This window comes from Protopterus annectens, chromosome 16.part0 (assembly GCF_019279795.1).
Source record: "Protopterus annectens isolate FY-2018-M chromosome 16.part0, PAN1.0, whole genome shotgun sequence".
Taxonomy (NCBI): Eukaryota; Metazoa; Chordata; order Ceratodontiformes; family Protopteridae; genus Protopterus; species Protopterus annectens.
This window is the reverse complement of record NC_056750.1, coordinates 450,278,214-450,304,229: the sequence shown is the minus strand read 5'-3', so window position 1 is coordinate 450,304,229 and position 26,016 is coordinate 450,278,214. Positions and strand designations below refer to the sequence as shown.

Below are 26,016 nucleotides of genomic sequence, written 5' to 3'. Positions count from 1 at the left end.
TCCGACACAGGAAAGGACCAATTTTTTGTAGGCCAGTGTCTACTGAATCTTGGTGGCTGCACTTGTAAGAAGTCTAACAGTTTGCATAGACTTAGCTTTGTCTTTCATTTTCTTTAAAACCTCTTCTGCCTTAATACCAAACAGAGAATTATGCTGTAAAGGTGCATCTAGCAATTTAGCTTTAACATGATCAGGCAAATTTTGTTCCTTTAACCAGGCATGCCTCCTAATCACAGATCCAGTAACTGTGGCCCTACAGGAGGCCTCTAAAGAATCAAAACCACATTGCAAAGTATGCTTTCCAACTTGTTCAGCTGCATGCAATAATTCCTGCAATTCTTTATTTTCTGCACATTCTGAAATCAACATAATTTTCTGTTTCAGCAATCCCATAACATGTTGTTGGTACTTAAGCATATGAAATTGACAGTTCAAGGCCCTGACTGCCAAGGTTGCAGATGTATAAACCTTTTCCCCCCATCTGTCCAGTGCCCTTGAATTTCTGTCAGGGGGCGTAGGATTTTTTGCTGTTGAGGCCTTAACTCCCTTTGGACCCTGTGAAACAGTTTAAGGATCAGCAGCAGGGTTTCTAAAAAATTGATGCGAGTCAGAGACTCTAATATCTGTCAGGCTTACTGGGAGCAGGAGGTAAGTAGTCAGAGGTCAAGCATAACATCGAAAACACATCATCCACAATGCCTACAACAGGGGGAATAGCTAAAGGCTTGTGCTGAGGGAGAAGGAAATCCCTGAGCCTCTTTTTGATTGAGAAGTCTTGACTCTTCCAGTGAAAATGCTCCCTCAAAGTATGCAAGGTTTCTCCAAATGAATAATCCTCAGGAGGAGATGCAGACGGAACAGACTCCTCAGCATCAGAATCCTCACAGGGAGGTATAGATAATTCCTGATCAGAAGAGGAATCAGAAGAAATAGAAACCTCATCTGAAGATTCATAATCAGTGTCTTGCCTAGGCCTCTTATCTAGAGGGGGATGAGTACCCCTGATCAAGGTAATAAGGTCTTCAGCCATTTTGATCATCTTTTTTTTTAGGCATAAAGGCCTGTGCACGTGGCTTGTGTGTCTTTTTTTAGTTTTAGAAGTTGCTTTTGTCTTTGGTTTTGCAGCTGTCGGTTTGATATATAAATGTTGAGGTCTGAAAACACCCTCAGAAGCCGGTGCCTGCTCAGCGGCTCCGGACCCATCCAAGGGAAGATACATCCGTCGGCCCAATCTTACGGCATGCCGGACTCCACATGGGTGTCGGTAGAGGTCTGCGACTCGAAGGTAGCGGGCATCAAGGGCTGCAAAATCGCCTGAGTACTAGCGAACCGGCGACTGGCTTCGGAGAAGCTTCGTAGTGGGTTTTGGATCTCGACTGCGCCTCTCTGCCCTTTTCATTGCGTTTATGTACTCCAGTAGTCGGATTGCTACCTGACGACATTTCTGGGTAGTTAAATCCGTTTCCAAAATACTTTGATGCAAAAATATACTGACGCTCAATAGTGCGTTGGTTAAATCTAGCACAAAACCGACAGCCAGGCATGCTGTGATCAGGGCCTAGGCAAGGAATACAGTATAAATGGAAATCCATATGAGGTATTTGCTTCCCACAATACAACTATTAACTTTTTCTGACATCGGTAAAAAGCAAGAAAAAAGTTTCCCCAACAGGGTACTTAGCTTTAGTGAAGACTTCGGTTCTGAAACTCAAACTCGAATATTTCAGTAGTCGGCCGACCGGCACTTGCCAAATGCTTCTGCTTCGGGCACCGCGCGGCAAGAAAGACTAAAGAAAATGGCGTCTGCTACATGTCTTATACCCCTGACGACCTGACGTCATGGAAGAGGAGACCGCAACCGACGCAGGACCTAAGACTTTGGAATCCAGGCTGACTGAGGGCAACCTGCCAGCAGATTACCCAACTGTAATGACTGCAACAATGAAACACGAAGAACATCCTCTACGAGAGCTAAATTGCTCATTAAAGAAGAGGAAGACTTCTTTAGAGTCCTCTGATTGCAGGCAAAGCTCCTCATCTCAAGTAATGCTGAAAGACATCCAGCTGAAAAGCTTCTACTAAAGAAAGGGAGGGTTGAGAGATCCAGTTTTGACCAACGCAGACCAGCAGTATGGCAATCAAATTAAAAAAATGTCCAAAAACAAGCCAGTCCAAGTTTCATCCTTAATTTTATTGTAATTTTTTTTGAGAGGGCAGTGCTGAACAGCAGTGCCCATCTTGTAATAAGTCTAGAGAACCCAGTCACCTCCATGAGTACTACTTGAAAAAGCAGTCTGCAAGTGTCACTAGGTAGGAGCACTCAGGAAACCCTGCTGACTGAAAGCCTCAAAGATCTGTGCATGGTAGAAAAAATACACTAGCATAAAAATAAAGAATGAAGACTTAAATCACCAAGGAAGAACATTAGGAAAGAAAAATCCTTTTATGTAATGCACTGGACTGCAATATTCTGCAGCTCAGCTGTAAAACAGCTGCTTTAACTGAGGTAAAACCAGCAATATTGCACACTTGCCTTAAGGTTTACATCCAAAAGGCCAATATGGCTTTGAGTGAGACTGTGCAGAAGTGAAAACTCTCAAGATTGTTACAAACAAAACTTTTAAGACATAGCATGCATTTCATAAATTTACCTAGTTTAAAAGTATACCAAGGTTCTTTCAAGCACAAGGTGGTTAACTGCCACAAGTCTTTCAGTAAAAATTAACAAAAGTTAAGACAGATTATTGCACAATGCAGTAATGTATTTTTACACTTATGCAAAGTCAGAACTACTAAATTTAATAAACAGGATGTATGAAAACTGTACCTAAATATTGCTCCATTTCACATAGGGTATAAGATTTTAAGTGCCTGCTAAAAATACAATAGTCCTGTGTATCAAAGCTGAATAACCATAAGCAATTCAAGTCTGTCCATACTGTACATTAAGACGATAAGTGTGTTTTGAGCCACACAACCTGATGGTTCTAGAAGTTAGAGAAGAAATCTTGAGGACCCAAGTGAATTATTAAAGGTGCGATGCTCCGAGGCTGGTAATAGGGGTTGTGAATGAAAAAACCACCTACAGTAAAGAAAAGAGCAGAGAAGCAAAAAAAAACAAAACAAAACTGCATGTTAATATCCATCTTTAGTGAAGCTAAAGCTCCATTTATATTTCTCTGCTCTTTTAGCTGTATGTGGAATTTTCATTGCAAGGGCAACTTTGGTTAATAAGAAAGACCTTGAGTTGCACAGTACCACTTGAGACAGACTGGTAGCTCATTCATTTAAATACAGCAGAGAAATGTAAAAACTACTGCAACTGGGTAAGTTTACAGATAATGCGGTTAGTAACTCACAAAGGACAAAAACTGACTGTGTAAACAAAATGACTACCATCACGATGGAAAACAGCACAATTACTTTAAGACGTCAGAGTGGTTTTAGGAGGAAACAAAGAGATACATTCTTACCATTATCAGCTGATCTACAAAGAGGACCTTCTTTGGTGTGTCAAATGCTTTTGTTATTCCTCTCCATTAATCAGCACTGCATACAGGTTTTCTTGATATCCCTGCAATGTGGGATAGACAGGTGCCTATGACTGCACGAAATACAAAGACATGACCTCCACACCTGGCAGCTCAACCCTTTCCCAACATGTAGTCACTAGCAGAAGATTATGCAGTTAACACTGCAAAGTATCTATATGTCATCTAGCAGATGTTTAGCTGCCAGGGTTATATGAATGGACCACACTAGTAAGGGGATAGAAGGCTATGACTCCCCAAGGAGGATCTTTAGAGATGGATTTAACACTTGTACTCTTGCACTATTAGAGTAACAAAGACCTTCCTTGGTGTGTCTTATGGTTGAAATCTCAGACAGAAGCCAACAATAACACAGAAGCCAGAAGTACAGCTAAGATTTGATTTGGGAACAGAAGCCTGGACTTGAGAGGCAGCACAGGAGCAGTGTGGAGGCCCAAAGGCTGCACCAGCCACAGCTACCAAGTACTGCCCCAGCATACAGTCAAAGGTACTCGAGGCTCAAAACCACCATAACCGCTGGAGGGGGAGTGAAATTCACCCCCCCCCCACCTTGTGAAGATAAAGCTAGGCACAGTACAAGTATAACCAGCCTAGAAAACACAAAACCAGTCCCACAATGCTGTGAAAATGCAGGTAGGCAAAGTCAATCTGAAACCAGAACATTAAATTACACTTTTCTCGAAGGCAGTAAAAATCAATTTACCTAGTCTGCAATTTCAAGTGCAGTTAAACATTCTAACCATCCTTCCCCATTTTCCATCACTTTCACATCCTCTTGAATGCCTCTCTGGGTTCGCTCTCCACTACCCATTCTGGTAGTCCACAGGACTATACACCCTGTGAAGTACCTTCGGAAATATAGGGCTGGTTAGCCCCAACAATCAGCTGTCTGTGCCCCACTCACTTTCTCTATTTGTAATTAGTCCTTTTAGTACAGTAGAACAGATTGTGATGTGCATGAAGCAATGCACTGTAGCTGGAGTTCAGCACAAGTGCAAAAAACCCACATGCTTAGGACTGGGTTCTTCAAGACACACTACCTCAGATATATTAGAGTGGGGTAACAAACCAAAACAGAAAATCTTTCTTCAACTGTATATGGGCAGGCTTAGGAGTCAAGTTTACACTGAAGTTCCCAAAGAGGGAGATGTGATGAAGCAAGATTATTAAGCCCCTCAGAAAAGAGCAATACTGGCATTTAACAATTACAGGTATGAGGGACCAAATTCCATTTATGGATGCAGGGATAGGTGGACCACTTGCCAGCTCTCACCTCAAGGGACAGAGCAAATGGGCTCAAGGCTAAATGGAAAGGGGCAAGCAAATAGAAGGCAGAGAAGAATTAAATACTGAAAGGAATAAAAGCAGCAGCCAAGTACTGGGGCTGTACAACCAAGGAATGGTAGGTCCTTTCTTCAATCCTCCCCAAGAACAGAGTGTGACTAAAACTGGGGCCACCAAACAGAAGTGAGATATGAAGTAACCTCCAAAGAGAACTTTACTCGCTTCAACACATGTGAAAGGCAGCTCTGTATTCCTCCAACAAAACCCCATCAGAAGCTGCCAAAGATTCCTTTTGACAGACCCAGGAAGGTCCCAGTAATGCATATGTAAAAAAAAAAAAAAAAAAAAAAAAAAAAAAAAAAAAAAAAAAAAAACTCTGGACAAGAAATGAGCACAGGACCAAAGAAACTACATCCTTTAGCATTACACTGAAAAGTAAAACATGAGAACACCCCCAATAAAGGGACACCACCTGCTAAAAGTTATTGGAAGAGAAGACTGCAACTCTCTGGATACAGACAGCAGCATCACCACTGAAGTGCTCCAAATAGTGCCATAATCCCAAAAAGTAACCAGCCCAAATAAAAGGCCGGCAGAAGCAATTACTCACCACTTTGAATTTCACCACAATGAGGAATTTGGAAGGGATAGTGGAAAACAGCCTACATCCTACCACCAGATGTAGGAATAAGAGTTCTCAATCACCAGAGTCCAGAAAAACTGACATGCCTCTCCTACACAGCGGACAGGTGAGTATGGGTCGACTCCATTTCTTCCCCGTGGAGCTGGGAGGTTATGCAATGTTAGAAGCCAAAGGAAATGCAATGGGGAAAGGCCAGGAACCCTGTCACTATGTATGTGACAGATATCCATTATTTTATCCAAGAGCACTTAAGCAGGTGTAGAGGCACGGCATGCTTGGCAACCACCTAGTGCAACTTGCGTAGCCTCTTGCTGAGTGAGTGAACTGTTTAAAAAAGAAAAGTCCACAAGTTGCTCAAAAGGCATCAACAGGGCCTGACACCCCTGTGAAGCTTCCAAGCAGAAGGCCACTAAAATTATACCAAAAAAGGGAATCTCTACGGCAAGCTACATAATGCAGCCTTAGTAACATGCTATTAACTCTCACAAGAGCTTTCAGGGCAGTATCTGCATCACTGCCCAAGATGGGGCTGCACCACCACAAAAGCAAGAATCCCAGATATTACCAGAATTACAGCTGCAATTCAGAGTAGCCAGAGCTGCCTTCCTCAGCTGGGCTTAGCATCACAAGTTTAGGTGAAGGATCTAAGTTCCAATATGGCAAAAATATATAAACCTTGATGCACCCCCCCCCCCCTTACGACCAGTCTACCACCTGGGAACAATGATTGCAGGGACAGATTACACTGAGTTCACAGAATCTATATGCAGGACTGCTTGGGTTCCACAAAAGTATAACCAGGGAAATCAGGCAAGGGATGCACTCCTATTTAGGGTCAGGGTGCCAGGATAAACTATACTTTGTCTTCCAGTGGAGGTACATGTGGGTGTGATGTCTTAAAAGCCAGAGAGTCTCTAGAATTCTGAAGCCTTGCTGGCATGGAAATAAAGGACTCCTAAGCAGTTTCATTATGTTAGTGAAAAGAATGAGTGAAAGTTCAATATGGCAAAGACTATCAAGGAAAACTAATTTCCTCCAAGGGGACAGACTATCCAGACACCAACTGTTGGGACTTCATCTCTGCACTTTCCATGATCTACATAAACTCCAAAACTGCACTTAAGTGGGGGAGGGGAGCCTGGACCTGGTAGATTTTCACCAGAACGAGTGTGCACTCTTACAGGATTCACCCAAGTTAGGCTTTAACTACTGCACAGAGTGTCCCTGGCCTGGAAAACTTTCTGGGGAGCAAATCCCAAGACTACCAGCTATTTAATGCAATGCATACAACAGCTAGGTCCTGGGAGCAGAGGCTTGTGAGGAGGACAGTGTGCGGTGAGCTCCACAAGTAAGAGACGATATCAAAGACTAAAGCTCTCAAGAGCAGAGAAAGACTGGGTCTGTTTACCTGGACTACAGTACCTAATGCAGGTTCACCCACCGACTACTCCTGGCCACTACAAACCAGTCTAACTTGGCTGTGGGAAATACCCTTGGAAAAAACAGCACTGTCCTGCATGTTCTTCCCCAGTCTGGGATTTGACTCCAGGAACCACTGCACATAATCATACCACTGGAAGTGAAAAAAAAAAATAATCTGACCACAAGAAAGGCAGCATGAACACTCATGAAAGTGTCTCCACACGGTGGGAGCTACAGAAAGTGCATCCTCCTTTCCTAGCAACTTCCCCACAAAAACTGGCAGCCAGAAACACTAGAGTAAATAGCCAGGAATGTTATCTGCCTCCCAGAGACAAAGAGGCTGAAGAATGCCAGCCTACCTCTGGGAAAATAGGCATTAAAATCCAGTCCTTTTGCCAAACAATTTCAGGTGCAACTATGACCACTCGCACAATCTCTGGTGCAACTATGATCATTTTGGGGAAAAAAGGAATCCTCCACAAAGTCTCCTTATAACATTATACATATAAAGATGCAATGCATCCAGAAAAACAAAAATGTACACGCATGCAAGAACATTTTATTTGAGCCTTACAGTATGAATGTCCCAAAAAAAATTGATGGTCATGGGAGAGATGTCCTTGCCTGACTGATGCCATGACAGGCTCAGGTCCATCATTATTGTAAGTGAACATGAACTGATGCAAAATGCTGACTGGTGGAGAGGATAAACCAGCTATGGGACCAAAGGAAGGTTCCTCATGTTAAAATGGGCTTTTCCCAAAGTGTCCAACTGGTAATCAGGTAAAAATTTTAAGTGTCAAATCAAGGTAGCAGAATTTCTGACAGCAAGTTAACATGTAAAAGTATTTAAAAAACACTCTGACCAAAATGCGACTGTTAAAGCTGCATCAGCAAAGCTCATCTTGATGGTGTTGTTTCATCCACAGGCCAGCAACACATTACATAGATAATTAGTAAAATGTTTGTTTGTTATGACTTGCACAAATAGTCACCAGTGTGTTACTAGAGTACAGACACAAACAATAAGGCCACATACTGAAAAATTTATCAACTACATAGTTCACACATATGCTAAAGCGCCCTTTACTGCTGAAGGATACAGCAGCATTAAACCATGAAATTAGCCAAATGTTAATGAATTTTAGGCACAAAAATTGTTCTGCAAACTATTGCTCTGTCAAGTTATTTGCATGTGTCTGGCAAAACATTGCCTCAAAAACAGATTACAAACACTCACAGAAAACTAATGTGAAACGCAAACGCTAGCAATATACCAACTTTATACTAAACTGAGTTTTAGTGTAAACTGGTCCATAACACTTTACTAAAGGCAAAAACATACTTATAAAAAATGTTTAATAATGCTGGCTGATGGCTGAAACCAATTAGTTTTCACAGCAGCACTCAACTGGGGCAACTAGATAGCAAGTATCCATGGAGACCCTGTTGCTGCTTTAGACGCTTTATTGCATATGTGGGTGATTTTTTTTTCAAGTCACTTACATGGCTTGATGCCTTACCTAATGAATGGCATAGTACATCTCCTTAAAGGAAGGCCACAAGAACCCAATTGTTTTTTCAAACTCCTTAATTAAGTACATTTGAGACAAATACCACCAATATCAACAGGAAATTAAAGGTTCTACACTTACTTCAGTAACCATATATAATATAAAAAAGTCAATCCTGATTGGTAGACAATGAATTTATTTCAACTATTGCAAAACAACTTTCCAGACTATCTCAAAATGGAAGACATGTAGTTTCTGAACACTATGCACACCCCCTCCCTTCTAATTCAAAATTACAAAAATATACCAAGGTGCTTAAAGAATGAATGGGTAATGAAAATGGCCAAGGAGGACTTCCAAATCTGTAAACATTTTTAAAAAACATACAGAAGCCTTCCAGTATCAATTTCCAAAAGTGCTTACTAAATTAAACACAACCAATACAAAAAAACTGGTATTATACACATACTGGCTTTTGTCAATTTACAGAAAGTGACTTTTTTTTTTTAAATGCAATAAACTTTATTCCCTACCACAGAAACCTGGTGAAAAGTTCTAGTCTGAAATTGAGGTAACATTTCATTGTACATTTTCAAGTTTTAATTAAATGTTCATTTTATTAAAATCAAATTAAAATGCTCTATACAAATCTAATTCACTCTAGCATATGTGCAAAGTAAACATTAAAAATTTCCCTTCTAGTAGTCTTATTTTAGTTTTTTTCATTCAAAGTGTTTAGCTTCTGGCCATGTGTTAATAGAATGAGTAGTGGGACAGAGGATATGTTGGGAGTTTCATAACTGGTAACAGAAGCATTCTCTTGGGCATACCTACAGAAAGAAGAAATGGAGAGGACTCCAAATAAGTTTAATGATCCAATAAAAATCTGTGTAAAGAATTTGCATTTTTACCATTAATCTTTCCAGATATCTGTCAAAGTTCCAACATTAGTGTGAACTATACAATTATGAAAAATATACACTGAATATTTTCCAATTTTTTATTCAAATGTAAATGTTTTACAGTCTTTTGCCAAATTTCTATGCATTTAAGATGTCTATTTTGAGAGATAGCGTGCCATTCTTCTGACAATGTCTTACTGGACTCTTGGTAAACAATGACATTTACACCTGAGCATATCTGAATGGGACAAATGGCAGACCTGGATAGATTAATGACTTAATCTGATAAGTAAGTTCTTGTGGCCTCACTAGCATCTGCATTATTCAGGTATACTCAAAACGATCTATATTTCTATGAATGTTATTCAAGTGGCCTTTAATCTTTCCATCTAGAAATCACAAAGCAGCAATAGCAAGTTAAAACCAAAGCACCAGGTGACAACGGTTTTTCCAACATGCAGCATGGTGGCAAAAAAATTCACACTGCTTACTTATATCACAGCATACACCAAGTCTTTATGTGAGAAATGGAGACGACATTAGTGACCATGTGCTTTTTCAAATGCTAAAAATGTAGGTACTCCAAATGTCCATTTTCAAAATGGAACAATGCATGTCAGTTTGTTCAAAGTTCTTTTTAAGCCTGGGCGGCTAAACTGTCTCTCCATTTGCACATAAGGATTATTCAAAGCAACCAACTGGGCCAAACATAGCTGCAAAATAAAACGTCACAGCTCTGTCCAGTGTCACCTAACTTTTAAAAAAGACAGCAGCATTAACACAGCATCTTAGTTAAAGATGTACTGCATACATATAATAGATTCACTTACACATGAAAGGAATGAGCATGCTAGTCCAAGTTGAACACTTTTTTAAAACTAAACTGAATTCACTACACAGTTAACAGCAAGGTCACAACAAAAAGACCATGCTAGAATTTCTTGTAACAACTTATGCACATTTCATTTTCCCATAACTAACACTTAGCTACACCAAATAGGAAAACTGCATTACAGACTTCCTGCAGGGAAACTTCCACTATATAAAATGTGGAAGTGTGAAGTATGAGCCCCCCCCCCCCCAAAAAAAAAGTGCTGCAAAGATTACCCCCCCCCCCCCAAACAAAAGCAGCTTGATATGGACAAACCAGTTTAATTATACTTTCCTTAAAAAAGGATGGACAATTCCTTAGAGAAAAAAATAAATTCATGCATATATTAAGGGTTTTCATATAAAAATCAGAAAGGGAATGTAACAAAATGCTACAGCAATATGAAAATATACAATCAGCTGCAGCAATGTGACAAATCAGTTATATAATCAGTATTTATACAAACAGAGCAGTTTCTCAGACATTTTGGCCCCAGGTTTTCTTTGAATAGCATTTAATAGACAAGTGGCTGTTAAAAACAGAAGACACATTTTAGATAAATTTTGTAAAGAGAAGCAGTTCAATCAAGCAATTAAACAAGTGGGCAAAGCTTAGGAAAGGGTTACTCCAACTACATTAAGAACCAAAAGGTTATGTACTTTTATAATAAAATTGCCAACTGTAGTAACATCAGTATTTGATAAAACTGCCATAGTCCAGCAGTACACCAGTATGAAAATTAAATACTCTTCACCGTCAACAGTAACTAGACAATCACACTAAACACCTGAAACATACCTGCTTGAAGTAAACTGGTTAAAAAATCAGTACATACCATACACTGGGGGAACTGGAGCTGGTGGTGCAGGACTGTATCCATATGGTGATCCATAACCTGTAAGAAAACAACCTTTTCAACTTTTTTTATCCCTCTCACAACTACAAACACATGGACCTATGAAATTGCCTTTCTTCGAACACCTGATGCAATGCTTAATTTGACTTAGGACACGCACAGCAAATCAGACACTATAGCACTTCCTGGACTCTCAAAACCTGCATGAAAAAGTAACTAGCAAACTATTTTAGCTACATTTTAAACATATTTAAACTACACCTTTTTCCAACTGCCGTCCCATCATATAAGCATCTGTTACAAAAGATGCACTAAAATACAATTAAGGTACTTACTATAAAAAGCATTTTTGAGGAGGGGTCATTGTACAGCATCTGGGTTTACTATCACTGACTTCCATTAGACAGTACAGTTTCTCCTTTTTGTGAAAGCTAACCTGCTCATCTCAGAATGTGGCTGTGGACTTCCACAAATATGCACTCAATACTTTGAGCCTAAAAGGCCCTGCAAGGACAAGCATGCTTGTGGTAGACAAATATGCAGTGCTCACAAACAGAATATGCAAAATAAAATACCCCCATTAACTTTTCAAACTTTAGAACTCCCTACATGTGCAGGATAGTAGAAAGCTCTGTAAAGTGAACTCACCTTGGAGATCTGTTGCACAGAACACTTTATACAACTGCCCCCTGAACACTTTATACAACTGCCCCCTGAACACTTTATACAACTGCCCCCTGAACACTTTATACAACTGCCCCCTGAACACTTTATACAACTGCCCCCTGAACACTTTATACAACTGCCCCCTGAACACTTTATACAACTGCCCCCTGAACACTTTATACAACTGCCCCCTGAACACTTTATACAACTGCCCCCTGAACACTTTATACAACTGCCCCTGAACACTTTATACAACTGCCCCCTGAACACTTTATACAACTGCCCTCTGATCTCCCGACACAGTCACTGCCACAGGAAATTATTACAAATGTGGGTAGAATCTTAAGCAATACTGTTTATTCCATAATGCAAACGGTGACAAGATCCCCCATTCAGCAGAACTGCACCACAACCTGTCATTCCACCAGATTGGGCTTCTAGCTTGTAATGTTTTGTCAAGGTATGGCCCATGACCTGAAGACCATGTTACAACTAAGGCACATTGGACCAATATACCTGTAGAACAAACTGCGGAAGTAGATGACTGGGATAATCTTTTAACACTGCCTTGTTGATGTTTACTGTATTTCACAATGTAATACAGTGGGCCAACCACAAAATGTAATAGTTGGACAACCAATTGGGCAAAGATTAATTTTGCTTAAAGGTAGGCAAGCTTTCCTCTCCTTTTGGAAGGAAAACATTTGTTTTCCTTGAGAAGCAAATCTTAGCTATCCAAAGACAGTATGGGAAGCAGACATTTTGTTTTGGGAGCCTGGACTGAAGACCGAAAGCTGAACATACCTACTGAGACATTACTAAAGGCATGAAGACGCCATTAGTCTTCAGCAAGACCCCTTCATCACGGAATGCTGTACAAGACAACCTGTACATCAGATTTGTAACTTAGAAACCCTGCTTGAGACCATAGATACATTTTCTATGAAAAAATATTCTATTTCCTGGCATTCAAATCCTAAGGGAGATCATGCATCTTCTTGGTGGTCTTAAATACACAGCATCATTTAGGAAGGGTTTTAAAAGGGGTTCTACTGTAATCTCAGCAAAACAATTACACAGACTGCTGAAACATGTACTTGAACATGATTAAACAAGCCCGGTTGCATAGGGAAAAAACAGAGAATGCAGAACATTCTACTTTTTACGTTACTAAGAATGAAATATTTTTTTCATTTCTGAAGATATTTTCTGGCAACAGGTCTTTTAAACAAAAAAAACTCAAAACCCAAAAATATGTTTCCCCCCCCCCACGGTATCCTTGTTTTCAGAGCTATTTCACTGGCTAAAAGCACTCCCAAGTGCTTCTTTTACAATTTTAATGAGTTTCCCACAAAATGGTGGATGATAGGGCCTGCCGTGGTAATGCGATCTTGATTTCTTGCTTTAATTCCTTCTTCCCAGAATGCATTTTAAGTTCTCTTTATACCAGTCATGCTAAACAAAAGGAAATGGTGTTCTCTCATGCCATTGAGAATGGCAGGAGTGTGAAGCACCGTCATCTAACACACCTTCTGTAATAGAACTACTTGTTTCCTTGACAGGATCATTTGTGAGAGCGTCAGAGCTTGTTCTATGCTACAAACAATCTGCTACGCACTTCCAGCATAAGTAGGTAAGCAACAGGCTTTTCTTAAAGGGACTCCTTTACAATTCTAATGAACTGACAGACTGATCCCCACACACTCATCCTGAGGTGTGAAAACTCACTACAGTAAGTGGTCCTTACTGTATCACATTACAGGTGACAAGTACTACTGGAAAGGACTTCTCAATGCCTTCAGTGGAAAGTTTTCTCTCTCTCATGAATGATGCAGAATTAAAATGTGCTTTACTAGTTCCTTAATTATTTCTGTCATGTTCACATCCCCTTTCTTCTATTTTATATTTATACTTTGTTAACCAGGAAAGTGAACTTGTCTCCCAGGACCCTTTTCAGCCATGACTACACTGGCAAAGATAATGACAAACGCACTTGGCAATCAAAAGAAACTGCCATAAAGACAAAGACAGACTGCATGTACAACACAGTCAAGGTGCTACAGTGAATAAGCAAAACATTAACACTTGCTAAAATGCACATATTAATGCTCACCTCTACTTTATTTACTTTATTAAATCACAGCGCTGTAAAATGTTACTGTACTCTAAATGACTAGGAATCAGCAAGTGAATGTTTTATGGCTTCGCAAAAGAAAAGGACTAGGAGATATCTGCATCAGTTTAGTTGTCCTTAAGATACTATGAAAAAACATGCTAAACCTACAAATTTTGGAATGGAAAGAATAGTTGTGTAAAATCTTATAACTATAGATGTCCTCCTCTTCCATGTTGGAATAATCTAGTTGTGGGATTTCCTGCCCTCGGGCGACTCGTACATCGGCTCTTATACAAAAGCTTCAGCTTGCCTGTTGCAGTGCATGTGGGACACATCAGATGCAAGGACATAAACCAGGGGCCTTAAATGTGACATCTGCAAACACAATCCTCAGAACCTGAAGGCCAGCAAGTAGAGTAGGAGGCCCAGCAGGTGGAAAACCCAGAACTGTCAAGTACGGGACCCTGGGGTCCTTCTGTAGCATAGATAGGTCCAGGCTATAGCTGGGGATAAGAAGAATGAAGAGGAGGAAATGGTGGGTGGGAAGGAATACTGCAACGTGCAAGAGAAGGACATCTATGGTTATGGTAAGATTTTACACAACTATTCTATGTCCTTCTCTTCTTATGTTGCAGTATTCTAGTTGTGGGAGAGTACCACAGCTTAGATGGATGATAGGGTGGCAGATGCGGATGAGGATTCTACAAAGCCCTGTAGGATTGCCCTGGTGAATCCTGCACAAGCTCAGAAGACTTGGTCAAGTTTGTAATGTTTGGTAAAAGTGTGGATAGTGGACCATGTGGCTTTTTCCATAATGGATGCCGTGTCCAGGCTTTTTATGAAAGCCTTGGAGGTGGCCACTGCTCTTGTGGAGTGGGCTTTTACTCCCACTGGGGAGCTTTTCCCGTGGAGGGAGTAGCATAGACAAATGGCTTTCCTCACCCCGGATGCGATGGTTTGTTTGGAGACTGCCTTGCCCGGAGTTCTGGGGTGGAAGGAAACCGTTGCTGCGACTTCCAAATGGATTTGGTTTTGTCCAGGTAAAATCTTAATTGCCTGTGCATATCAGTGTAGTATCCTCTCCCCTTCACTAAAGGGAGAGGGAAAGAAAGTGAGTAGATGTATGGATTGGTTAAATGAAAAGTCATTGACCACCTTGGGCAAAAAGGAGGGATTAGTTCTCAGGGTGACCTTGTCCTTGTGGAAGGTAGTGCAGGGGGGCCGACTATCAAGGGTTGCAACTCAAACTCTCCTGGCTGAAGTGGTGGCCACTAGGACCGTTTTCCACATACATATTTGTAGGGAAGAAGTCCCTGCTGGTTCGAAAGGGTCTTGGGCAAGTTTTTATGAGGATGTAGTTAAAGGTCCCGGGGTGGAGGGATACATTTCTTTGGGGGTCTCATGTGTAGCCCCCTTTAAGGAAGAGTTTCACGTTGGGTTTGGCTAGCAAAGGTGGATCAAGGGGCAAGCAGGCTGAAATAGCAGATGTGTACTTTCACTGAGTAGGAAAGTCTACTCTATCAAATGACACAAGTGGGGTATTAGCGATGAAACGGTCCTTGCCTTTGTCCAGACACCACTTAGTAAATCTTTCCCATTTAGCTAGGTAAGATTTTCTGGTTGTAGGTTTCCAGGGCTCCCTCATGACTGAAAAAGCATGTCCTCTGAGTAGTGGTGTCCGAAAGGGATTAAAAGTTGATCACCCACAGAGTCAGGGATAACATCTGCAAGTGTGGGTGGAGGAGTGTTCCTTTTTCTTGTGCCAGTAGGTCCACCTTGTAGGGTAACTTGTGGTGACTGCCCTTGGCTAGATTGTGAAGTAGGGGCAACCAGTGCTGCCTTGGCCAGTATGTAGTCACTAACAAGATTTTCGTTTGTCCTTGACTTTCAGGAGGACTTTCTGAATCACTGGGAAGGGGCATAAAGAAACTTTCCCTCCAAAGAGATGCGGAAAGAGTCTACTCTCCATGCTAGAGGGGAGTAGGTCTTTGAGCAGAAGGTCTGCAGCTGCCTGTTCTGGGGGAAGGCGAACAGGTCTATTTGTGGAGCACCCCACTGGTGGACAATATTTAGGAAGACAGTCCTGTCCAGCATCCATTCGTGCTGTGGAGAGGATGTTCTGCTTAGGGGATCTGCTTGCTTGTTGCCCTGTGAGGGGATGTAGCTTGCCTGCAGGGACAAGTTGTGGCGAGAGGCTAGGTCCCATATCAGCAGAGTAACTCTGCACAGCTAAGCCTTTGTTCCCGTTTGTTCAGGTACCACATTACAGTGGTGTTGTCTGTCACTATCAGAAGCACCCATGGTAAAAGTAGATTTGTAAAGGTATTTAGTGCTAGGAAGACTGCTGTCATTTCTGACACTGATGCGTTTGGCCTGTAGAGAAGGGTGCCAGTTTGCCTGAACCCTGTAAGATGCCAGTGTCGCACCCAGACCTGAATCTGAGGCACCTGTATGCATTATAACAGATGGGTTATCCTGCCGTCAGGCGGGTTCTCGGTCGGCCGAATTCCAAAGTCTAGGTCCGGCGTCGGTTGTCGTCGCTTCCTCCCTGATGTCAGTGTTGCAGGGGTATAAGAGGCAGCTGACGCCATTTTCTTCAGTTTTTCTTGCCCCAGATGTCAGGTGCCCCCACAAGGAAGGCAAACAATGTTATGCAAAAATGCAATGTTGATAAATCAAAAACAGTAGTTGCAAGCAAATACACCATAAAAGAATACCCCAAAAGGTTATATGAAAAGGGTTTGTCATAAGGCCTGTCCTAAGAGGGGTTGGAGGGAGGGAAACCTGGACTGCAGCTGTATGAGCACTCGAACATCTACATTTATGGTAGGTACAAAACTGTACTATGTTCATCATGCAAACAGCTGCAGTCATAACAGATGGGAAGAATCCCAAAGCTAAGTAAGGGTGGTAGGCACTAAGTGGAACTAGGAGGGGCTAGGATGCCCTGCAGGACTGCTGTGGCAAAGCCCGCTCTAGATTTAAAGTATAGTGGGAGGTGATCGTGCTTGGAGAAAGTGTGCACTGAACTCCAGGTGGCTGCTTCCAAAATATCCTTGGTAGGGACACCCCTGAGGAAGGCTGCAGAGGTAGCTGTGGCTCTGGTGGAGTGGGAACTGATGCATGCAGGCACAGTTTTTCCATGAAATGAGTAACAAAAGCGTATGCAGTGGGCTATCCATTTTGAAATTGTCCGTTTGGAAATAGCCTTTCCTTGAGCACCTGCAGCATAGGACACAGAGTTGCTCAGATTTCCTGAATGGCTTTGTCCTGTCCAAATAATAACAAAGTTGTCTGTGAATGTCCAAGGAATGTAGTAGTCTTTCCCCTTTGTTTTGTGGATTAGGATAAAAGGTAGGTAAGTGGATAGTCTGATTCAAAGCTACACTGGATACTACCTTTGGCATAAAGGTAGGGTTGGTTCGTAAGGAACCTCTATCCTGATGGAAAATGATGAATGGTTGCGCAGCCATGAGGGCCTGTAGCTCCGAAACCCTGCGAGCTGAGGTGATAGCCAGAAGAAAGGCTGTTTTCCATGACAATTACTGTAACTCTGATGAAGAAGCTGGCTCGAAGGGAGGAAGGGTCAGCTTTATCAAATACGAAGTTGAGGTCCCAAGCAGGGACTGGTAGTTTCCTTGGGGGTTTTATAGTCTTTGCCCCTCTGAGGAACTGCCTTAAGAGAGGATGAGAGAATAAAGGAGGATCTGTGTTGTATTGTGCAGAAATGGCTGAAGCGTGGATCTTGATGGAGGAGAAGGAAAGTCCATTGTTTAACATCTCAGCTAGGTATTGTAAAATTTGAGGTATATTTATTACCCAAGGACACTGTCACTTCTTTTGATTCCAGGCACACAATCGTTTCCATTTGGCGGAGTAGGCCTTTCTAGTAGAAGGTCTTCTGGCCTCCAAGATGACATCTTGCACCTCCTTGGAGAGGAGGAACTGTTGGGAAATCAAGGAATTCTCCATGCAGCTAGATTTAGAGTTTTGAGATGGCTGCGAAGAGTTTTGTAGTTGTGCTGGGACAACAGAAGAGGGACTAGAGGTAGGATCCATGGTGGGGAATGTGTCAGGCTCTTATAGATTCATAGATTCATAGATTAGTACTAAGCTAACTGCCCTTGCGAGCCATTTTAAGCCTAGCCAATTATCCCTTGTGAGACTCAAACCCTGCACCTTGTGTTTGTAAGGCAAACACCATAACCATTAGGCCACCCTCCCAACCCTCTTCAGGAGCGGATACCAGTGTTGCCTTGGCCAGTCTGGAGCAATGAAAATCATTTTTGGCCTCTCTGCTCTGGCTTCTAATAGAACTTTGGGCAGCAGAGGAAGAGGCGGGAAGGCATAGACTGTCAATGTTGCCCAATTGAAGGAAAGTGCGTCCACTTTCCAGGCCTGTGGATGATAGGTCCTTGAACAAAATTTTTTCAACTGGTAATTTCTGTGGGTAGCAAAGAGCTCTATGTCTGGCTGTCCCCATGCCAGAGTTATCTTTGTGAAAATTTGAGGATGCAACTTCCATTCGTGTGGATCTGTCGTATTTCTGCTTAGATTGTCTGCCAGTGTGTTTTCCTTCCCTGGCAGGAATTGCGCCTGTAGTTGAATTTTTAATTCCAGTGCTGTGTTCCATATGGCTTGCCTGCACAGGGGGTATGAATGAGTTCCCCCCTGTTTATGTAAAACATCACTGTGGTGTTGTCTCTCCTTATCAATAGCTGGCCTGGATGCAGTAGGTCTTTGAAGGTCATAATAGCCTTTTGCACGGCTAGCATTTCCTTTTGGTTGATGTGAAGCAGCTTCTCTTTTCGTGCCCATTTTCCTGAATGCACTGATCTGTCATGTGTGCTCCCCAGGCGTAGTCTGAGGCGTCTGTTGTGATGATTTGAGTTGCTTGAGGTACACAGAAAGGAAGACCTGTGTTTCTTTGGCAAGCTTGAGCCCACCACATAAATTCCTTTTGAAGGCATGGAATGAGTGGTATAATTGCTTCCAAGCTGTGGCTGTGTTGAGACCATAAGTTTTTTAGGTACCATTGAAGTTTCCTCATATGCAGCTTTGCACATGGGATTAGTAGGATGCAAGATGCCACGAATCCCAGAGCCTGCAGGACTTTCCTTGCAGTTAGCCTGGTGTAAGTTGCCATTTTTCTGAAGTATTGAGACAGTTGCCCTTGCTTGTCTGGTGTGAGGTAGGCCATCTGGGTGGTTGTATCCAAGCTGGCACCCAGGAAAATTATTTGTTGAGAGGGTATTAGTTTTGATTTCTTTTTGTTGACTGCATCCCATGAAGTTCAACAGTTTTATTACAAACGCCAGGTGCTGCAGTAGTATGCCCTTGCTGTCCGCTTGGATCAGGCAGTCGTCCAGATATGGGTAGATTTGTATCCCTTGTAGTCTTGCAGAAGGCGATTACTGTTGCCAGGCATTTCGTAAAAACTCTGGGCGCAGTAGATAAGCCAAAGGGCAATGCAGATAATTGGTAATGGGTTGAACCTGCAAGAAATCTGAGGTATCTTCTGCAATCTTGTCTGATAGGGACATGCAGGTATGTCTCCTTGAGGTCCAATGTTACCAGCCAAGACTCCTTGCCCAGCATGGGAAGAAGCTGCTGTAATGTGAGCATCTTGAATTTTGGCACCTGTAGATGTGTTTAGGATGGATAGGTCTAAGATAGGTCTCCAATCTTTGTCTTTCCTTGGTACCAGGAAGAGTCTGGAATAAAACCCTTGACCTTGTTCTTTTGCAGGCAACTCCTGAATTGCTTTCATGTCCATGAGAGCTGAAATTTGTTTTTGTGCCTCTGCCCTTTGATTTTGTGGCAGGTTTGGCATGCCTCATTTTTGGAAGGGTGTGAAAGTGGAACCTGTAGCCTCTGTCTATAATGTCCAGAATCCATTTGTCTTTTGTAACAATATGCCAATTTTTTGAGAATAATGTCAGTTTTCCGCCCAAAGGTGCTGCCATTAAAGCTTTGCTTGGCAGGTGTAGGGGGAAGTCATTGTGTCTGTTTTCTAAAAGACTGTGATCTATCTTCACCTCTTGGGGTTGATGCTTGCCACTGTCTGGCTCTGAAAGATCCTTGAGGTTGCCCTCTACCCCTTGGACGCCTGTATCTGCCCCTTTGAGGTCTGTCCGTGGCTGGAAAGGACCAATTTTTTGAAGGCCAGTTTCTGCTGAAACTTGGAGGCTGTACCTACAGGAAATCTTTCACTGTTTGCATTGATTTCGCTTTTTCCTCCATTTTCTTTAGCACCTCCTCTGCTTTAACACCAAACAATACATCTTTTTGAAGAGGTGCATCTAATAATTTAGCTTTGACATGATCTGGTAAGGTTTGCTCTTTGAGCCAAGCATGCCTACGTATAACAAGACCCCGTAACAGCAGCTCTACATGAGGCCTCTAAAGCATCAAAACCACACTGCAAGGTATGTTTACCCATTTGCTCTGCACCATGCAACAAATCCTGCAGCTCTTAAATCTGGTTGTTCTGGTTGTGTCATCTTGTTTTTCAGCTGAGATATCAAAAACTGTTGATACTTTAACATATGGAACTGACAGTTTAATGCCCTCATGGTTAAAGTGGCCGAGGTGTACACCTTTTTCCCCCCACCTTTCTAAAGATCTGGAATCTCTCTCTGAAGGTAATGGGTTTTTAGCAGTAGAGGCCTTAATTCCCTTGAGACCCTGTGAAATAGTTTCTGTGTCAGCAGTATGGCTTTTATATAGGAACTGGTGAGAATCAGGAACCCGGCAATACCTGTCTGGTTTAACAGGAGCTGGAGGCAAAGAATTAGGATTAAGGCTGGCTTCTGTGTACACATCATCCAATACATCTAAAACAGGAGGGATAGCCAGAGGCCTATGCTGGGGGAGCAGAAGAAATTCCCTGAGCCTTTTCTTGGAATCTGAGTAATCTTGGCCTTCCTAGTGAGTGTTCCCTCAATGTATGCAGGGTTTCCCCAAAAGAGAAGTCCTCAGGGGGGGAGACTGAGGGAAAAAGACTCCTCTGCATCAGAGTCTTCGAATGGAGAATAGGCACAATCCTGGTCCTCAGATAGTTCTGAGGTAATAGAAGCTTGATCTGAGGAAGGGTAGTCTTCCTCTAATCTGGGCCTTTTGTCAGAGGGGGGTTAAGAACCCCTGATGAGAGTAATCAAATCCTCAGCCATTTTAAGCATCTGTTTTTTAGGCATGGTGCCCTGAGAGGGTGACTGAGGAACCTGTTTTTTGGTTTGCATGGCTGTTTTAGATTTAGTGAAGGCTTTAATAGAGGAGGAGGAAGGCCTGAAGACCCCTTGAGAAATGGCAGGCCTGTATAAATTCTGAGTTTCCCTGCCAGGAGTGGCGTTGGTATCTGTAGTAGGAATGGGGGCCGAGGAGCCTGCGACCTCGGGTACTGAAGACACCGGTAATGCATTGTCATCGGTACTCAGGGGCTGCGTAGGCGCCTAGCTGAGTACCAGAGAACCGGAAGTCTGCCTTAGCGTGGTATCAGTAGGTGGTGCGGACCTCGTATGTCTGTCCTTATCTTTGCATTTTTTGCTCAAAACTGGAGTCGAAGTATCCGACGACATAATTAAATTTTTTGCCAAAAAAGTGAAGGGCGAACTCCGCCCGACGCTTAGTGCGTTTGTTGAATCTAGCACAAAAACGGCAGGCCGAGACATCGTGGTCTGGGCCTAAGCAAGGTATACAAGTAAGAGTGGAAATCCTTATGCGGTATTTGCTTCCCACATGAAATGCAATTAACTTTGACATCGGTCTGAGGCAAGAAAAGTTTCCCCAACGGGGTACTTAGCTTTCAAGAAGACTTCGGCTGAAATACTTTCCTAAATCTCAGGAGCTGGCCGACCAGCACTTGCGAACTGCTTCTGCTTCGGGCACCGCGTGGCAAGAAAGACTGGAGAAAATGGCGTTGACTGCCTCTTATACCCCTGCCACACTGACGTCAGGGAGGAAGCGACGACAACCGACGCCGGACCTAGACTTTGAAATTCGGCCGACTGAGGACCCGCCTGACGGCAGGATAATCCATCTGTTATGACTGCAGCTGTATGCACGATGAACATCCAGAGGAACAGCAGAAATGGAGGGAGATTCTACTTGAAGGAGCTCAAAGTGCCTCCTTTGGGTGTCAGTCATTTGTGAAGTATCCCATCTGAAATCTTTCATCTTGGTGATGGTCTCAAAAAAGGCAATATCCTCAGGGGGAGAAATCCCCTTCCAACAGATTCCTCATCAGAATACTCCTCCTGGGGAGATGCAATCTGGGAGGTATATGATAGAGAGCCCTCTGAGGAAGAAAAGGAAGAATCATGCTCTTCCTCCCTAACCTGAGATCATGGGTGGAAGGGAAGAGGCTGAGGCAGGTCTAGGGTTGAGTAAAGGTAGAGTAGTGAAGGCTGAAGGCCTAAGGGCCATAAAGGCCTGCATGAGGGAGGAAGTGAAAGACTGCCAATCTGGTAAGGCTTCTGCAGAGGAGGAGGCATGCTTGGTTTTTAGTTTCTTTTTGGCAGGGGTGGAAGTTGGAACCGGCCTTGAGTCAGGTTTTGAGGCAACCATTTTCAGAAGTCTGAATCTGTACTGTAGGCGTTCAGTCTACAAAATGAGTGACAAAACTGCCGGTGGCGTTTTTGTACCGCTAGTTTTGTTACTCATTTTCAGAAGTCTGGATCCTGGTCGGAGGTACCACAGAATCTGGTTCCCCCTAGACAGACAGTAGTCAGTGTCTGGGTAGGCTCTGAAAACGTGCTGGTCGGCTGAACAACTGCATTCCCAAAGGACATCATTGAAGTTGACAGATCCACCGGGCTCCCCTCAGCTCCTAAATTGGCAGTTGGTGGGGCATCCAGTAACGAAGCAGTAGGTGAGGAAGGCCTAGGAATCTTGGCCTTCTTACGCGGAGTTTCAGGTAAGGCCTCCAATGCAGGATCCATTCATAGGGCTAACCGCTTAAGGCACTGGTTTACTAGGTAGAGGATTAATGCGGCCAGACAGGTGCATAGAGTCTTCAGCACAAATGATTGACAAATGGAGCAGGCTGAATGGCAGTGCTCCATGTCTAAGAAAAACACACATCTATCATGGGCATCTTTATGGGGTATCTGGCACCAGCATTGGCATTTTCCCTTTTTACCTGACATCAGCTAAAAACTGCTACAACAACCAAGCCAAGCAATAACAATCGTTTATGTAAGGAAAAACAGAAACCCAACGAGTTACTTAACTTTAGATGCGACGTCAGAGAAGGAGCGATCACACAATGCGTCGTTCTGTGGCTGAAAAGTTCTGAGGATTGTGCGTGCAGACATTACATTTAAGGCCCCTGGTTTATGACCTTATGTCTGACGTCCCACGCAAGCTGCAACAGCCAAGCTGAAGATTTTGTATAGCAGCTGACGTACGAGTCGCCTGAGGCAGGAAATCCCACAACTAGAATACTGCAACATAGGAAAAGGACATGAACCATTACAGTTGAGCCTAATAACCAGTATGGTGAAAGATTTGGGAAATGCAGAAAGCAGGAAAAAATATGATGATTAGGATGATGACAGTTGTAAAATACACAATCCCCATTTGTATGTATACATTTCTGTGCATCTGCATATGTGGGTTATGTACAAACACACATGCACATCCATCTGTCCGTGTGCGTGAATTACAAAAATGTCTACTGTAGATTTCTCTACGAAGTATTCACACTGTACTGCATCCCACATATTATACATGCTAAATACATACATTTTATACATACAAATGCACACACGCATATTTACATGTGCAGATGTATAGTTTCACAAAATTTCCATTCTGATTAGTCTTTAAAGAAAGGAGAGTTGTGCAAGAACTTACCATAATCATACATGTTCTTTTCAATGTTGCAGTATTCTACTAGTGGGTTTACCCTTCAGATCAGCTTATCCGGCCAGGTTTCCAAAGCTTTTCCAGTCCCTCTTGGTGTGTCGGATGTCTGACATGTAGGCAGGTACGTGAGCCATAAAGGTGATATCTGTATGCACCGGCCCTCAAAAAGTACAGCTGTGTACAGTAAACAAATATAGATGTTAGAGTGTATTCACTGTTGCAGTCATCACCGGTGGAGTTATCCCTGCTGTGGTAGCCCTTGGCCAGCCCAAATACCAGACTCAATGTTTTTGAGTGCAAGCTGCTGTCACCTGTAGTCTTGACACCGGGTCGTCAGTACTATAAAGCAAGGCAGCCAACATCATTACATCAGTTTTTCTTGCCCTAACCCATCAGAAGCACAAGGGAAAAGAGAGAAGTGGTCCTGGTGGCTACGAGCCACCTTGGGAAGCATTTGTCCCCCTAGGGGAAGGAGAGAAAAGGGGGATGGAGGGAGGAAAATCAAGACTGCAACAGTGAATACACTCAAACATCTACATTTATGGTAAGTGTACACAAAGTACAGTTTTGTACCTACCATAAATGTAGATGTCCGATAGATATGCAACTGCAGTCATAACATATGGGTTGTCCTGCCTCAGGCAGCCCTCGGTCGGCCAAATTCCAAAGTCTGGGTCCGGCGTCGGCTGGTGTCACCTCCTCTCTGACGTCACAACGGCTGGTGTATAAAGGCATCAGCCGACGCCATCTTCTTCAGTGTTTCTTGCCCCAGATGCCAGGTGCCCTCCAAGGAAGGCTAAATTTGGTGAATGGATAAAAAATTCCAGACATGCACAACAGTAATAAACAGATACACCATAAAAGATACCCCCAGCTAATAGGAATAGGGGTAGTGGACCCAAAAAGAAAGTTGCAGAGGGGTAGGAGGGAGGGAAAATCCGACTGCAGTTGCATATCTATCGGACATCTACATTTATGGTAGGTACAAAACTGTACTATGTCCTTCAAGAATGCAACTGCAGTCATAACATATGGGTTGAATACCATAGCCAAGCTGGGGGTGGTTGGAACTAATTAAGGGATGGTGTAGCTAAAATGCCCTGCAGGACTGCCGAAGCAAAGCCTGCTCGGGATCTGGAGTATAAAGGCAGGTTGTAGTGCTTGGTAAATGTATACACGGAGGTCCATGTAGCAGCCTCTAGAATGCCCTTTGTAGCCGCTCCTCTTAGGAAAGCTGTGGATGTGGCTATAGCTCTGGTGGAGTGTGGCCTAATATTGGCTGGCACACCTTTTCCATGAAAGGAATAGCAGAATCTGATGCAGTGTCCAATCCATTTTGAAATTTTTTGCTTGGAGATTGCTTTTCCTTGAACTCCACCAGCATAAGCTACGAACAGTTGGTCAGACTTTCTGGTGGTCTTTGTTCTGTCCAAGTAGTAGCGTAGTTGTCTGTGTATGTCCAAAGTATGCAGCAGCTTTCCCCCCTTGTTTTGAGGATTGGGGAAGAATGTAGGCAGGTGAATGGCTCGATTTAGAGACACCCTGGACATTACTTTTGGCATGAAAGAAGGATTGGTCCTTAGAGAGACTCTGTCCTGATGAAAAATGAGAAAGGGAGGTACTGCCATGAGTGCCTGTATCTCCGAGACTCTTATTGCTGATGTTACTGCCAATAGGAAAACTGTTTTCCAGGAGAGAAATTGCATTTCTGAAGATGCTGCTGGTTCAAAGGGGGGAAGAGTTAATTTTTCCAAGATGAAATTAAGGTCCCATGCAGGTACTGGGTGGTTTTCTGGGAGGTTTGATATTCTTTATCCCTCTCAGGAACCATCTTAGCAAGGGGTGTGAGAAAGTACAGTTTTGTACCTACCATAAATGTAGATGTCCGAACTGGATAGCATCTGCAGTCATAACAAATGGGTTGTCCTGTCGTCAGGCAGCCCTTCGGTCGGCCGGATTCCAAAGTCTGGGTCCGGCTTCGGCTGATGTCGCACTTCACCCGACGTCATCTCTGCTGGTCTTCGGGTATAAAGGCATCAGCCGACGCCATTTTCCTCAGTGTTTCTTGCCCCAGATGCCAGTTGCCCTCTTGGAAGGCTAAATTTTGGATAAATGCCAATGTTTCCAAAAAAGTAGAAGGCAAACACAAAAAATAAGCATGTATGTACATATATACAAACAAATACACCATAAGAGACTCCCCCCCCAGCTAGCTATTAGGAGGGTAAATACCCTAGGAGTACCACAGAGGGGAAGGAGGGTGGGTAATCCTGACTGCAGATGCTATCCAGTTCGGACATCTACATTTATGGTAGGTACAAAAC

At 42.9% G+C, this 26,016-nt stretch overlaps 1 protein-coding gene across 1 annotated transcript in view; it reads right to left on the bottom strand.

The window, feature by feature from the left end:
- Window positions 1–2,424: 2,424 nt before the first annotated feature.
- Window positions 2,425–26,016, bottom strand: part of LOC122790608 — a 1,229,598-nt gene continuing 1,206,006 nt past the window's right edge. The window contains exons 18-19 of the mRNA XM_044058134.1: window positions 11,023–11,097; window positions 2,425–3,082 (exon numbers count right to left, since the gene is read on the bottom strand). Of these exons, the coding sequence (XP_043914069.1) occupies window positions 2,988–3,082; window positions 11,023–11,097 (170 nt within the window). The 3' untranslated portion in view covers window positions 2,425–2,987. The remainder of the gene's footprint in view (window positions 3,083–11,022; window positions 11,098–26,016) is intronic.